Source organism: Oreochromis aureus, linkage group 18, assembly GCF_013358895.1.
Source record: "Oreochromis aureus strain Israel breed Guangdong linkage group 18, ZZ_aureus, whole genome shotgun sequence".
Taxonomy (NCBI): Eukaryota; Metazoa; Chordata; class Actinopteri; order Cichliformes; family Cichlidae; genus Oreochromis; species Oreochromis aureus.
In genome coordinates this window covers 13,729,134-13,744,756 of record NC_052959.1, presented here as the reverse complement: position 1 = coordinate 13,744,756, position 15,623 = coordinate 13,729,134, and the positions used below count along the sequence as shown (strand labels likewise).

The 15,623-nt window shown below is 43.6% G+C and overlaps 1 protein-coding gene across 2 annotated transcripts; it reads left to right on the top strand.

Moving 5' to 3' along the window:
- The first annotated feature begins 2,113 nt into the window (after positions 1–2,113).
- On the top strand, positions 2,114–15,605 carry wdr47a (WD repeat domain 47a). 2 transcript variants are annotated; one of them, XM_039601854.1, is made up of 18 exons: positions 2,114–2,351; positions 3,478–3,647; positions 4,013–4,096; positions 4,253–4,337; positions 5,764–5,895; positions 6,005–6,181; positions 6,268–6,779; positions 6,917–7,034; positions 8,769–8,950; positions 10,552–10,797; positions 10,891–10,954; positions 11,353–11,510; positions 11,917–12,086; positions 12,176–12,346; positions 12,448–12,579; positions 12,747–12,965; positions 14,058–14,233; positions 14,317–15,605. In XM_039601854.1, the coding sequence occupies exons 2-17, from the start codon at positions 3,490–3,492 to the stop codon at positions 14,198–14,200; spliced, it is 2,751 nt and encodes a 916-aa protein (XP_039457788.1). In that variant the 5' UTR covers positions 2,114–2,351; positions 3,478–3,489; the 3' UTR covers positions 14,201–14,233; positions 14,317–15,605. The 2 variants fall into 2 exon arrangements, with proteins under 2 accessions (XP_039457788.1, XP_039457787.1); XM_039601853.1 differs by having other exon boundaries at positions 14,058–15,605.
- Positions 15,606–15,623: the final 18 nt, after the last annotated feature.

Genomic DNA, 15,623 nt, shown 5'->3' with positions numbered 1-15,623 from the left:
AATAAACTATTTGTGCTTGTTTTTGTGAAGACTTAAGTAAAGTAAGAGCTGTAAAAATGCTCCTGTCCACAGTGTGATAATGATGAAAGTGCTGTTTGGGATCATTTAAATAAGAATGCACTGCTTTGAAAACAAAACAAAATCCATTGGCAGCCAATTCTTTTGCTCTAGTTTGTGAAAAGAATGGGGTACTACTGGTGGACTCGCTAACTCTGGTACTCTTGGGCAAATCCCAATTCAGCTTCATTGTTCTGGGCTTTGAGCACAGGTCTCACTAAAGGATGTTGAGCCCTCGAAGCTCATGTTTCTGACATTTTGCTCAGAAACATGCACGACTAGTCTGCACGAAGTACTCATTCTAGTAGTGCTGCACTGTTGATGCCCTTATATGGCCCTGTCCACTCTCCCTGTGTGTAATGGTCCACCTCATGGTTTCTCCTCCATCTTTGAGGAGCTGAATAAGCTGCATGTATTATCTCATTTAGCCAGTAGTAGCATGGAAACTAGCAAAAAGCAAAAGTAGAGAAAAATCCTTCAGGATGGATGAGGAGAAAAGGAAATGTCTGTGGCCAGCACCTGCAAATCCATTCTCTTTTTGGGGGGTGTCTTGTTATAACTTTAATTTGCACCAAAGCAGGTGAAATTCACAATTCACAGCAGATTCATAATGGTTTATGCTTCCTAACTGGATAGATCGATATCTCTGAAGTATATCTGTGTCTTGATGCAGGGCCTTCCTGCAATATTTGGATGGACTTTGTATTTACAGCATGCAATAAAAGAAAAAAGAAGACAGACCAATCTTGCAGGACAAACAGGCCAACATACATTAAAGGTACAATACAGAGAATTAATAGTAATTATATAGAGTAAAACATGGAATCAGTCTTCTTCTTCTACCTTTATGTTTGTGAACTTACCTGGAATCTGAATCAGTGAGGCTTTTTAACAGATAGACCTCAGAAAGTGAAAGTCAACAATATCAGATATACTTTACCTTCTATCGGTTCCCCTCAGTGGTGTGTCTCCACTTTTATTTGTTCTTTATACAAATGAGAGTCAGAGCCTCAGTCAGGACTGACATACAATCAAATTTGCAGACAACTCAGTGATCATCTCTCTGCTCCATGATGCACCCAGTTGTAGATGAATCTCAAGCATGGTGTGGACAGTCCTTTCTTAACATTTAACGTGTTTAAAATAAAGGAAATAGTTACTGATTTTTGCGTAGATAAGTTGGAGAAGAGGTTGGAGCATAGTTAAATTGTGTAGCAAAGTGGCAGGTACTGTATAAAGCCAAATGATCCTGACCTCCTGTATAGAGGGAGGGCGACCCTGAAGGCAGAAAGGATTTGGGGTGATGGCACTCATCCTTTGTTTCAGAGTATCAGCTGTTACCTTCATGGAGGAAGCTTTTTCCCCCTTGGTGCAGAAAAAATCGATTTAAATTCTCATTTGTTCCTACCACTATTACATTTTTTAATTATGCGATTTGTGGTTTTTTGGCTTTATGCTTTATGTGTGTTATTTATGCTGCTGGCTACAAATCAAATGCCCCCCTCGGGGATAATATAGCTTGACTTGATCTTGAAAGCCATCTCAAACTTAAGCACTGCATGTCATGCATGTTGCACAAACAGACCACCAGAGGAACTCAAACACATCATCTTAAAGCAGCTGCTGTTAATTTCCCCCTAAAGTAAAATAAAACCTCGTACCTGAAGACACTAAGCAGTTATTCCGAAATTCTTTTATTTTTTAATTAATAGATTGATTTATTATATATATATTATTATTATTATTACAGGTTTGTTCATGCATTTATGAAAACAATTTATTTTGTGCATTTGATCTGATGGATGTATACAGACAAATACGTCCCAGTATACTTAAGGGGTCACACAGTATGGTTCATTTATTCTTTTTCCTTTAAATATGTGTCATTACGTTCAAGAAGGCAACAATAAAAAAAGCCTCCAATTTCATCCAGTACACAATCACTGTATGCACACTTTCCCTTCACAAAATGCCATTATGTCTATAATACAGAGTTTAATGCTGCTGATTGTGTGAAGTTTGGCTGTTTGCTGGGTGGATGGATGGATGGGTGGGTGGAGGCGGTGCCCCTGCAGGCAGCAGACAGGCAGGCAGGCTGGGCAGCAAACAGACCGCAGAGAAAGATCCAGCAAGGAGGGGACACCGTCAGAGACCAGGAGGAGGAGGAGGGACCGACAGACACCGAAACAAACGGCGCTGACATTACCGCACCGGTACCGTTGTGACAGCGGCTGTGGGCAGCACGGAGCGGCGTTGAGGGCCAGCGTTTTCATCCCCTGTATGTTCAGAAACAGGTGAGGGTAATGGCAGCACGGCGGAGGGTTACTGTGGTCGGTGGGGACGCTGTCAGTGAGCACCCCGCCCGCCCAGCTAACTAGCGGATGATGCCTCTCCCCCCTCGGCCTGGCTATAGCTAGTCAGCCAGTGAAATTAGTCAGCTTTGTATGAGCTCTGTCACTAACTAGCTGTTTGATGGTTTTGCCATAATCCGGAGGCTGGATCCAGGACCTATATAAAGCTAACAAGTAGCCTAAGCTTCTTATGCTGTTTGACTTGTGGCTTAGTGCCAGTGTTATTAGCTAGCCATCTCTCAGGCTAGCTTAGCGGTACTGCAGTGCGTGTGTGTGTTTGTGTGCCTGCCTGTGATTATCTGGAGTTTTATAAATGAAATCTCGCCGATCTCGACGACAGATAGCCATCAGTACACCAGAGGCTACATAATATCACGACAGTCATATAACGTGTTGTTTTCTCCAGTGTAAACACAACCTCTGAGGCTACACCTTAATGTTTTGACTTCAAACCTCTGTTTTGCCTGGCTTGTTGTATGTTTTTAGCATGTTTAACACATTTACACAGACTGGCACACAATGACCTCTTTTTTTTTGAAGACTTAATGCAAACCTGTAATCTCAGTCTTAAAATCTACTTTTGACAAGCTTCTGCATTTGTTTTCTCTGCTAAAAAAAGGCCCTAAATTTGTTTCATGTTTCATCCTGAAGTCACAGTGCCTGGTGATGCATTAAAACTAATCCTACTATTTTATCCTCAGGAGGTGGACAGTGTTACCCAGAATCCAGTTAATATAATATTCAAAGCAGTGAGATTGGTTCTTTTCAAAGAGAATGAATCTTCTTCTTTTGGCTGCTCCCTTTAGCAGCTCCTCTTCCTCCATCTCATCCTGTCGCCACCATCCTCCTCTATCACGCCTACTCTGCATGTCCTCAGTTACGGTACTATATCCGTGACTACACTACATCCTGTAGTCTTCCTCTTTTCCTCCTTTGTCCGATATAACCACGATCCCTCCTCCACACATGTCCAAACCATCTCAGCCTTACCTCTAACTTTGTCCATGGTTTTCACTCCCAACATTTTTTAATCATTTGTGTTTTGCTTTTTTCATCCTGTAACTGGCAGCCCGTCGTCACAATGACAGCAGAGGAAACCATAAATGTGAAGGAGGTGGAGATCATCAAGGTGATCCTGGACTTTCTCAACTCCAGGAAGCTGCACATCAGCATGCTCGCTCTGGAGAAAGAGAGCGGCGTCATCAACGGGCTCTACTCAGACGACATGCTCTTCCTCAGGTAAGTGAACTCAATGGTCACTCTGTACAGACTAGATACAGGTGTGTAAGAATTACTGTTAAGTAGGAGCAATGGGAAACTGCTCCAGTCAGTCCAGTAAGTTTAGTGTTTCTGACAGCATCTTCTACAGTGAGGATAGTGTAACACTGCACCTCCGCACTGGATGTTTGAGTGCTGCTTTGGAAGTAAGCCAGTCTGCTGAATCTGAGTATTAAAATACATTTTAGTGGTTCACCAAATAGTGTCAAGTTTCTGTTATATGCTGTCATTTTGTTGTAGTAAACACAAGATATTCAAAAAACCCTTGCTCCCTTATGTTACTGTGAGTCTTCTCATTCATAGGTCATATAAATATTTTGTTTCAGGCAACTGGTCCTCGACGGGCAGTGGGATGAGGTCCTGCAGTTCATTCAGCCTCTGGAGTGCATGGACAAGTTTGACAGAAAAAGGTTAGGCTGCCTATGTTTTTTGTTGTTGCAGCTTTTCACATATTCAGTTCATTTTACCTATTTGACACTTTGTTGCTGATAACTAAAACAAACAGATGATATAATGTTTTCCTAAGTGTATGTAAAATTATTTAAAGGACAAAATTTTGCCACCAGGTTTCGTTACATCATCCTCAAGCAGAAGTTTCTGGAGGCTCTGTGTGTGAATAACGCCATGTCTGCAGAAGACGAGCCACAGCACGTAAGTCAGAAAACTAAAGACTGTCATTCAAACCTCCCAAACAAAACCTGAATTTCCAACCTTTATAACAGTCACGTGTTGTTAGGCTGTAAACAAGGTGGGTCACTCTCAAAGATAAAAACAGGTGCAAACTGTTTGTAATGTGTATTGTTTGAAAAGGAAACAGTGGAAGTCCGCTTAAAAACTCTGCTTATAAGTGGGTGGGTTATGTCTGTGGGTCTGTGTTTGATGGTGGTGGCAGTGACATTTAAGGAGTGACTGATGGCCACACTGCGGTCAGAGATTATCTGGATTAAGGTCTTTATTTGCTCCTTTGATGAAAGTTGTTTGCTGTTGTGGATAAAACACTTAACAAAAATCATCTGTCCACCTGTGACATCTGATTATGACTGTTTTCTCCCTCCTTGTTCTGAATGTCACGTACACCAGTAGGACAGTGTTAGGAACAAGGATCAGGAACACATACTTTAAAGCCTAATGCTACGGTGGTACAGTGGTTAGCACTGTTGCCCCACAGCAAGAATGTTCAGGGTTTGACTCTGCCGGCCGGCCGGGGGCTTTCTGTGTGGAGTTTGCATGTTCTCCCTGTGGCTGTGTGGGTACCTTGGCTTCCTCCGACATCATGTTTGGTTAATTGGTGATTCTAAATAGGTCATAGTTACAAATGAGAGCATGAATGGTGGTCCTGCCATGGACTGGCAGCCTGTCCAGTGAGTACCCCACGTTTTGCCCAGGTGACAGCTGGGATAGACTAAACTCCCCCTGAATTGGGTAAAAGGAAGATAGATGTCTGGATTTCTTGGTAATAGATGGGTTATTACATGTACCAGACCAAAAGAGTCCAGACATATTTAACTTTCAGAGCCTTTTTAAATGTTTTGCAGAAATAATATGTACATAATAAAATATTCACATTGTCATAAACCCCTGCTGAGGCTATAAAAGATTCATATGAGAGATGATTCTAATTTCTCTGTTAGTCCTAATTGCTAATAATTTGAAGTCAAACACACACTATATGGTATAATCAGACAACCAGACTTGCGTGAAAACCCCATCTATCCCCTTAAATTAGGCTAGCTCTGAGTCTGCTGTAACATGACGTAGTTGTGGATGCTGCCTGTGATGCTTTGTCGGAGCCATCATGTCCTGTTAAACTGGATTAGCTCACACTTCTTTGGACATCTGTGCATATCGTGTACTAGTGAGCATGCTCACAGTTAATATTGTAGCTGGGGGTGTGTATTACTTGCTGTGATACGGGCCTGATTGTGTGCTGGTGGTGATTTTTCAGCGTGTGGCAGTGCGAGAGGGCAAAAAACAAAACAATAGCGTGCTCTCTGAGAGAAGCTTGATTCTGTTTTTTAGAGAGAATCGTCTCCTTGATCATCTGTTACATAAAAATATATATTTCATGTGTTTTCAGCTGGAGTTCACCATGCAGGAAGCTGTCAAATGCCTCCATGCCCTGGAGGAGTTCTGTCCGTCTAAAGACGACTACAGCAAGCTGTGTCTGCTCCTCACACTCCCTCGCCTCACAAACCATGCTGAGTTCAAGGCACGCAGTCTGCTGTTACAGAATAAGACTTGCATAATATCGAAGCAGCAGGAGGAAACTGTGTATGTGTTTTCTTTTGTGTCTCATTTCTCTGTTGGCGTCCCCTCAGGACTGGAACCCGAGCACGGCCAGAGTTCAGTGTTTCGAGGAGGCCTGCACCATGGTGGCCGAGTTCATCCCCGCAGACAGGAAGCTGAGTGAGGCCGGATTCAAGGCCAGCAGGGATCGCCTATTTCAGCTGCTTCTCAAGGGAGTCCTCTATGAGTGCTGTGTCGAGTTCTGCCAGGTGTGAAACGCTAAAACTAAACATAAAGACTGCGGCCTGAGTGAGTTTGTGCCTCTAACCGGTCTTTCTCGGACGCTTATGTGCAGAGCAAAGCGACGGGCGAGGAGATCACAGAGAGTGAGGTCCTCCTGGGTGTCGACATGCTGTGCGGTAACGGCTGCGACGACCTGGACCTGTCGCTGCTCTCCTGGATGCAGAACCTCGCCCAGACCGTCTTCTCCTGTGCCTTCGAACAGAAGCAGCTCAACATCCACATAGACCGCTTGGTCAAGCCTGCTAAGACCGGCTACGCTGACCTCCTCACCCCGCTCATCAGCAAACTGTCGCCATACCCCTCCTCCCCGCTTCGTCGCCCGCAGTCCGCTGACACCTACATGTCGCGCTCCTTGAACCCAGCGCTGGACGGGCTGTCCTACGGGCTCTCCGGCCAGGATAAGCGAGCGAGCGCTGGGGAAATAGCGCCGGGTAAAGGGGTCTCTCCGATGTCCCACTCATTTGCCAACTTTCACTACCCCGGAGCAGGAGGGCAGAGCTTGAGCAGGAGTCTCATGATGGAGAGCTCCGACTGCCACAGCATCTTCGAGGAATCCCCTGAAACGTAAGAGCTTAGATTTGGAGCTTAAATAGAATTCCTGTCTCTAAATCTTTTCCTAGAGATACAAAAAGGGAGCAAGATCCATTATTGATGTTGATTTATTTGATTGATTTTCTGAGGTTTGTGTTTTCTCGGTGAAGGTCGAGGACAGACACACCTGTGGATAAGATGATGGGCTCAGCTGGAGCCCAGAATGCGCGTCCTGCCTCAGCTCCGGGCGAAGACGCTCCGTCAGCTGGCTCCGCTGACAGGAATGAGGTAAACATCAGCGACTTTTGCTTTTTGAACTGGTTAAGCCTGTTGCATGCGAACACATTTCCAATGCGAACACATTTCCAAACAAGTGCTGTGTTTTATTAAGCTTCCCTAATTGTTTTCTTTCGTTAATGGGTGTTGCCTACAGTACCAGTTCCGATTAGTCTTTAGTTGGTATTTTAGTCTTTCTTCACTTCTGATTGGCAGCCCAGGCTTTGTTGTTTAGTCTGGATGAGAGTGCATTAAGGAAATCGTACATACACATTTGCATTATGCTTTCTAAAGTCATCACTAGCTATTTAAACATTAATAATATGCTCCTGTAATGATTGCTTTTGTAACCAATGAGGCTGGTGGATCCAGGTCATGATCCGGGGTCAGTGGGGACGTGTGGCTCGAGGGCCTAGGAGCACAGCCACAAAAATGATTCATCAGTGCCTCTTGTTGCCCGTAAACACAGCGAGAACACAGTATCTGTGTCTGTCTGTCACATGGTTTCTATTCTGGGGCCTCTTGTGCAGCTCAGTGTGAAGCTGGTGCTTTCCTCTGCCTTCCCCGTCACCTTGGAGACACACAAAGAGGCCAGAAACAGAAGCAGACTTTGGGACCTCTGTGATCTCACAGTCACGTCCCTGCCCTCTCTTCCTCTCTGTTCTCTATCCCTTTTCCAAGCTGGCGCGATGCCAGCGTCTCTGCCCTCCCCCCGACACGCGGTAGGTCTGTTCCCATCAGATTGCGAGGACAGGAAGCAGAGGACAGAGAGGGGAAATGATCTGTCCTCAGCTCCCTGTCTGACCCCTCCTTCCTCCGCTGATACCTGAACTGGCAGGGAGCAGGGGTCACATGATCGCACTTCTGCCTTTGAGCAGTGTTGAAGCTGCCTGGTGTGGCTTGGTCTGTGCAGCTTTTTCTTTTAAAGCATTAGAACAGTTTGCATTGTTTCTGCGTGAGTTTGGCTGTCCACTGTAGAGATGCATTATGTTGAATATAATGGAAAGTACATGTGAAAAAAAGTAATTTGTTTTTGGCTGATATTACGACCCAGTTACTAGTTTTTAGATCAAACTGCTCTCAACAAGTTTTGTGATTTCATTTTTTTCTTTAAATTGTTTTTCTTTAAAATTTTTTTTCTTTTACCCCTCAGTTGTTAAAGGCTGCTGGCGTATTATTGTCACCTCACTGGGTGGGAGGCATAGTCACCCAAGTTTGTGAATACGGTAACTTGAGGATAAGGTGACGTAGAATTTTCAAATTCATACCCTAGAATCTCAGTGACCTTTTCAGTCAGAGGTCATGATTTCTGGAGCACATGGCTGCATAGTTTTCACAAATTCAGTATACTTGAGAAGGCAGACATCTGTGACATCAGCTGATCTACAAAACTGTGCAATTCACAGCGAAACAATCTGGAGGGAAATCTGATTTCACGGTGAACTGAACCTTTGAAATGAAGAAGCAGTAGAATAAAATCACGGTTGATGAGTAACTTCATGAAAGCCCCAATCATCCTTCTATGTAAACTTCATTATGGTGATCCTCTGCGACGGCAGGCCAGGCCAGGTCAGGTCTGGTGGAAACACATTTTGATTTCATGGTCGGTTGCACACCACGCCGCCTGTTTTACAGGTTAGCCCTTCAATTGTGTGCAACATGATGCAGCTCAATAAAAAGAAAGGTATAAGATATAAAGTATAAATAATGTGCTTCTAATATTAAATATTTATGCTTCATTCCCAGCTTCGTGACTCAACAGAGAAGTATGAGGAGTATTATCGCCAGCGCCTCCGCGTGCAGCAGCACCTGGAGCAGAAGCAGCAGCAGAGGCAGATGTACCAGCAGATGTTGCTGGAGGGAGGGGTCCAGCAGGAGCCTCCTCCCAGCGACATGCAGCACAGCCTCACAGAGAAGTTCCTCAACAGGTACGGACGCAGCAAACGAAATGACTTAAATGCTCTTTGCAAGATGAGGAATGTGCATTCTCTGTTTCCTCAAATAAAAATAACAGCCAGAGGTGTGGTTCACACAAAGAAACAAAAGCAGGCTCATAGACATGGGCGGGTAGCGTCTACTTCAGCACTATAATCATGCTGTTTACAAGATCCTTTATTTGTTGAAGCTCATCCTTTCATTCACATAAACTTTCTTACTCTAAAGTCCCGTCCTGCTTTTTTGTATCAACTCAGCTGAGTCAGCTAAACTGCTGAGTTAGCCTCCGCAGGTAACGGCCTGATTTTCAGGGCTTCCTGTTGGGTTTTTGGATATTCAGGCCAAGACTTCCTGTTTAGTCTGCCGGTCATTGTTTTCAAATGTGGATAAAGTGATAAAAGTTATTAAAGCAGATTCTCCATTAAGCATTAGTTAAGTTTGAATTTGAGCAAATGCAGTCTGCCTTTAGCTCGACTTTATGCCTGCACATGACCCAAAACCTTCAAATGTCATCGGTCATTAGAGCCTAACAGATGATAAATGGAAACCAGAAAGCTTCCAATACTAAAAATTTTGCTTGCTTACAGATTCTTCTTATTCATATACAGATATCTGTCTGTAGACTGCATGACCAAAGCATTTTAAAAACTGAATTCTTCTTATTTGCAGTTGATTTATTCATTTAATCTCATCCAGCAGCTTTATATTTATATAGCCCTGCAGATGTTTCACTGTTAACACGTGAAGGTTTTTTGATCACAGAACATCTGGAAGGCTTTGAACTCCCCGTGTTTATCTGAATTGTTGGGTTGTACCAACAGTGCAATGCATTAGCTTAAACTGGGGAGAATGGACCAGATCCCCAAAATGAGACTTCATCTCACCGTTCGGGGAAGTATGGTACAGACAGCTGTTCAGTCGTATGGCGCACTTGTCATGGTAGTTGTGGGACAGCATGCTGAAGTGAAGCCTGCATGACATTGACCGTCGTATAACAGCAGAGGAGCAGCTGTCAGAAAAGGTTAACATATTAAGGCTCTAAAAATGACGAGTCCCATGTGGATTCGCTTGCATGGCACACCCCCTCCTGTCTATACTGCACCATCTGCTCTAATCAGCTACAACATAACACATGGGACCACCACCTCATGTGTGTTTGTGTTGTACACAATATTAGACCCAGATTCCTCTCAAAACTGCAGTAGCATTAAATTATATGTATGTTTTTACTGTATGTCCTCTAACCACAAAACCACTTCAGTTAGCTTCAGCTCAGTGATTAAAAATGAGGTGACAAAATGATTTGTTTTTTTTCTTCTAGAGGGACAAAAGCTCTTTGATTTGCCCTCAGAGACATCCTCCCCATCCTCCCCATCCTCCCCATCCTCCCTATCCTCCCTCTCCCAGTCTACGTAGCACTCTACATTATTCACAAGGCTAGCTGTGCATAATTACATTAATATTTGAGTTTTCCTTTATCATCTTCCCTTTGTAGTTCTAACCAGGCTGTCGGCCTGCGGGTAAAAGTCTTTAGTAGAAAGAGAAAAACAAGTTTCCTCTTTGGAGACAGAACTCATGTGTTTGGTTGTTGCAGGTCCATCCAGAAGCTGGAAGAGCTCAACGTGGGGATGGAGAATTTGGGAGAGGAGGTAAAGTCTCTGACGCAGCAGTGTAATGGCAACGGGAACACGCCCGCCTCCGAGGACAATAACAACCCTCCGTCTGTAACCCCCGAGCAGAGCCGGACCCGAGGGGGAGGGGTGCTCAGCAGCACCCCGCAACGCACCGTAGGGGGTCGGCCTGTGCCGCCTCCAAATGAGTCCCCTGTCGTCACAATGAGGTTTGTGTGAGTTTGCTTTTGTTTGTTTTTGTTTTTTAAACCTGCTTGTTGATTTATTGACCCCTGTTTTTTGTTTGTTTGTTTTTTTTACAGTGGGCAAAAACCAAAAGAAGGCCAACAAGGTGACTCTCCAGGCTCTTTATCCCGAATTAAAGAGGTAGGGACGGACACACACACACACACACACACACACACACACACACACACACACACACACACACACACACACACACATGACAGCAGAATGACAGCCGTCACTAAAAATAACAGTTATGACAGACCTGGTGTTAATAATCAGTTTCAGGTTGTTACTCAGGTGTTACCCATAGTTTAGCTCTGACCTTGTGTGGTGTGTTTTAAAGTTCATGTTGTTTACATTGTACTTTAAAATGATCCTGTGTAATGCTAATTTGGCTAAGCGGATTATAACAGTTTTATCTGAATGGCAGTGATGTCACAGCAGTATGCATGTCATAGGATAGAGAAGATCAGGTGAGATTACGGTGGTGTAATCTCATTGCTAATGTGTGTTTTTCGTATATGGCGTGTTTTCAGGGTGACAAACCAAAAAGCCTGTTTGTACCGGTGCATTCTTTGGAAGACACTCAGGCTATTCGAGCCGTTGCCTTTCACCCGTCTGGAGCGCTGTATGCGGTGGGCTCCAACTCCAAAACGCTACGCGTGTGCGCTTATCCAGAGGCGCTCGACATGAGGTAACAAAAATCAAAAAACAGAACACATTACAGCTAATACAGGGTCAGATCGCTATAGCACACACTCTGTAGGTACACAGTGAATGTTTTCCATTTTTTTGTTTAGTATGATCCATCACATCTCTGTTAAAATCCATCTTTTTGCTTCTGTTCCTTTAAAATATGAGTGAAAAGTAGAGTTTTTAGTACCTTTTAATGGCCACATAACAGCCAGCAACTAGATGTGCAATACACAGTTTTCCCTAGCGACTGGTGGTTGCCATGTGGTCACTGATCTGTCAGTTAGCCTATAAACTTCTCTTCCATATTAGTTAAAGTTAGTGTGTAAATAGCTGGAAAGTTCAAACCAGTAACTGTTTATTTTCATCTCTGCATACAGTAGCTGACCACCTTTTCCTCTCCTCAGTGGTTCAAGTCCAACAAAGCAGCCGGTGGTTCGTTTTAAAAGGAACAAACACCACAAAGGGTCCATCTACTGCGTGGCCTGGAGCCACTGTGGGCAGCTGCTGGCTACAGGCTCCAATGACAAATATGTCAAAGTCCTGCCTTTCAGCGCAGAGACGTGCAACGCCACAGGTAAGCGTTCTCAGCGTGAATGTGTGGCGGTCGTCCCGTTTGTTGGCATTGCCAGTATTCTCATTTTTGTTTATTTTTGTGCATCCTAGGCCCAGACCTGGAGTTTAGCATGCATGACGGTACCATACGAGACCTGGCCTTCATGGAGGGGCCTGAAAGTGGAGGAGCCATCTTGATCAGTGCCGGGGCCGGAGACTGTAACATCTACACCACAGACTGCCAGAGAGGACAGGGTCTGCACGCCCTCAGTGGACATACAGGTAACTGCTCCATCCCTCCATCTGTCCAGCACAAATCAAAGTGGAAGTCAGAGAGAGGAAGGATGATGCTGAAAGTGGACAATGTGTCTCTCTCTCTTCAGGACACATCCTGTCTCTGTACACGTGGGGCGGCTGGATGATCGCTTCCGGCTCTCAAGATAAGACGGTGCGTTTCTGGGACCTCAGAGTGCCCAGCTGTGTGCGGGTAGTGGGAACTGCTTTCCATGGCTCAGGTTTGGCTCGCATCATGTGTTTCAAATGTTAATACAGCAAGTGTTTGGGAATTGTGAGCCAAGATACCAGAAATAGTAAATGTTATCATTGGTTCTGTTGTTCTCGATTTGAAAATAATGACAGTTATCAGTTCATACAACTACACCCCTTCTTCTTTACTACACAGGTAGTCCAGTTGCCTCAGTCGCAGTTGATCCTAGTGGCCGTCTTCTAGCAACAGGACAGGAAGATAGTGCATGCATGCTGTATGACATCAGAGGAGGACGCATCGTTCAGGTGTACCGGCCGCACACCAGTGACGTTCGGTCCGTTAGGTTTTCCCCCGGAGCACACTACCTGCTCACCGGTTCCTATGACACAAAGGTCGTGGTCACCAACCTCCAAGGTATGTCTACCTTCAGAGCGCATACAGTGGTTGCATCTGGTTACGATGTGGTATAACTACAATAGATAAAACATCTGAAACAGCACTCAACTCAATAGAATCACTTCAAAGTTAAAAAATATTTCATTAAAAAGACACTCTTGTTTGATCACTAACATCTAGGGAAAAAAAACAATCTTTTGAGTCCTAATAATCATAAGTAATTGTAACAATAATAATAATAACAATAATGATGATGATGATGATAAGTATGCCTGTTTTATTGAAGGTTTCCTCACCTCCTCTCTTCCCCACCTCCTTTAAATAAATATAAATTAAATTGTGAGATTGGCACCAGGTCTGCCACTAGAGGGGACTGAGTTACATCATAGGTACATCACATTTGGACAGTCTGTGCTGTCTGTGAGGCTAAAGCAGAAAATAAAATAATAAAACAGGTCATGTTGATTCACAAAGACGGTATAATCTGACAGAAAGCAGTACATCTACCATTATTTGCAGATTTGCCCACAGTCTAATATACCCAGAGATAAGCTGGATAAACTGACCACATTCTGCAGTTTTTGCATATACAATGGTTTTGATTGTCATGTACTTTAATGTTAGTGGGTTTTTGGAGCATTTTGTAATGTAACATGCCAAGGGCATGTTCAAGTTTTAACCATTGAGCTGTAGATTCGAGGTGAAGTTGAAGAATTTGGAGGTAGTACTCCTTTATCATTATTCCATCCACTTTGTGCAATGTCCCAACATTAAACAACCCAGAGCAGGATGCTACAACCAGCATGTTTGACAGCTGGCAGTGTTCTTAGGGTTCAACGCCTCACCTTTATGCCTCCAAATATACTGCACCTCTTGTCACTGTGGCCAAATAACAACCTTTGTCTCGTGTGACGATAAAGCATTTGGCTTGTCCATGTGGGCAGCTAATTAAGATGTCTCAGATCCTTTAACACTACATATTAAAAGATTTAAGAGTGTATGTATATATTTGAGGCCACATGTTTAATGCTGTGTAAATTAGAGAAAATCCAGAATCCACACCCTTAGCACGTGTCTGATGGTTTTCTGCCTCCTCCTCCGTCTCTCTAGGTGACCTGACCAAACAGCTGCCTCTGACCGTGGTGGGAGAACACGGTGACAAAGTGATCCAGTGCCGATGGCACACACAAGACCTGTCCTTCCTCTCATCCTCTGCTGATCGCACTGTCACACTTTGGACACACAATCCATAACACACACACACTTGTATGCCCACACACACACACAGAACCAGTTGTTTCTATCTGAAGGAGACACATTCCCTTAAAATATTACTGCTCCTCTGCATTGTAAACACTGTCCCACCCTTACACACACACACACACACACACACACACACACACACACACACACACACACTTGTAGGTACACAAACTGGTGAACAAGCCTTTCCCTCCTGTCTGTAGTAAAGCAAATGGGACTCGCACCTGGAACACATCAAAAGCACACTTGTTGCATGTTCTCCTTTCTTGATCACCACACTGAGGAGTAAAACTGCAGGATTCTTCGTCGTTCTTCATCCTGTAATTCGCCCTGCGTTTTTGCTCTCTGCTCACACCAATCAGTTGCTGCATGTCCTTTTTCCTAAAGGGTTGAGTAGGAGAGACAGGACAGGAGTGCTTTGTTCATGATGGTGCCTTCCTTGAGTTCTCAGTTTCCATAACAAAAACAAAACAAAAATCAAAAAATTGTCCTTTTTTTAAGATCAAATTTTGTTAAGTCATTTTGAGAATCATACATTCCTCTTTTTGCATATCATTATTTTTACAGCTGGTGTGACGCTGCTATTGTTTAAGAAAAACAAAAATTTGATGTAAAATGTAGTTTTTCCAGTGTTTCAGTAGTGAGCTTTTCCTCTCGGGAGGCCGAATCTGTGGAAGTCAGGCTATCTTGTGCTTCCCCGTGGGGTGTCTAACATTACTGTATGCACTGCATTACTGCAGCTTCAACCGTGTAAACAAGCTAGTGTGTTTAAATTTAAAATCCGTGTTTGTTGTTTTGTTTTCTTTTTTTTTTGTGCTGAAGCTGTTCCGGTGTCTTTGCAGTGGCTTGCTCGTTACTATGTTAGTATCAAAGGGAAGTACAGCATGTGATTATTGGTTGGGCGCCCTTGCATTCAGTTTGGATTTGGCTGTGCTCAAAAGCTTTGGCTTGTCTACTGCTCTATGTGTGTAACATCACTAGATGGCAGTCTTTTCCCCAAGCAAGGGTCTGACCGTATGCACAATGGAATCTGGATGGAAGCACGGGTGTTTTGATATTTATTTAGAACCAGTGTTTGGGGCATATGCATATTATTTTATTTTTATTTTAACCTGCGCACTTTGTCCTTTTAACATCGTCTTCTAATATTGACTTACTTGCAGAGATGCATATTTAAGTTTATATGTTAATGTATAGTATATATTATTTTAACAACGAAGGCCAAACTAATACGTACATAGATGTATTTATTTCAGTTGTGTTTATGTATGTATAGTTAGTTTTTGAAATGCTAGTGGCTCTTGTATTAAGCCTTGTTTTTAAAAGTGACAGATGAGTTCAAGCTAACTGAAGTCTGACTGCTGGTACGTTCAATAAAGTGTCTTTTACACAAACTCTGCATTTTGTGTTTTG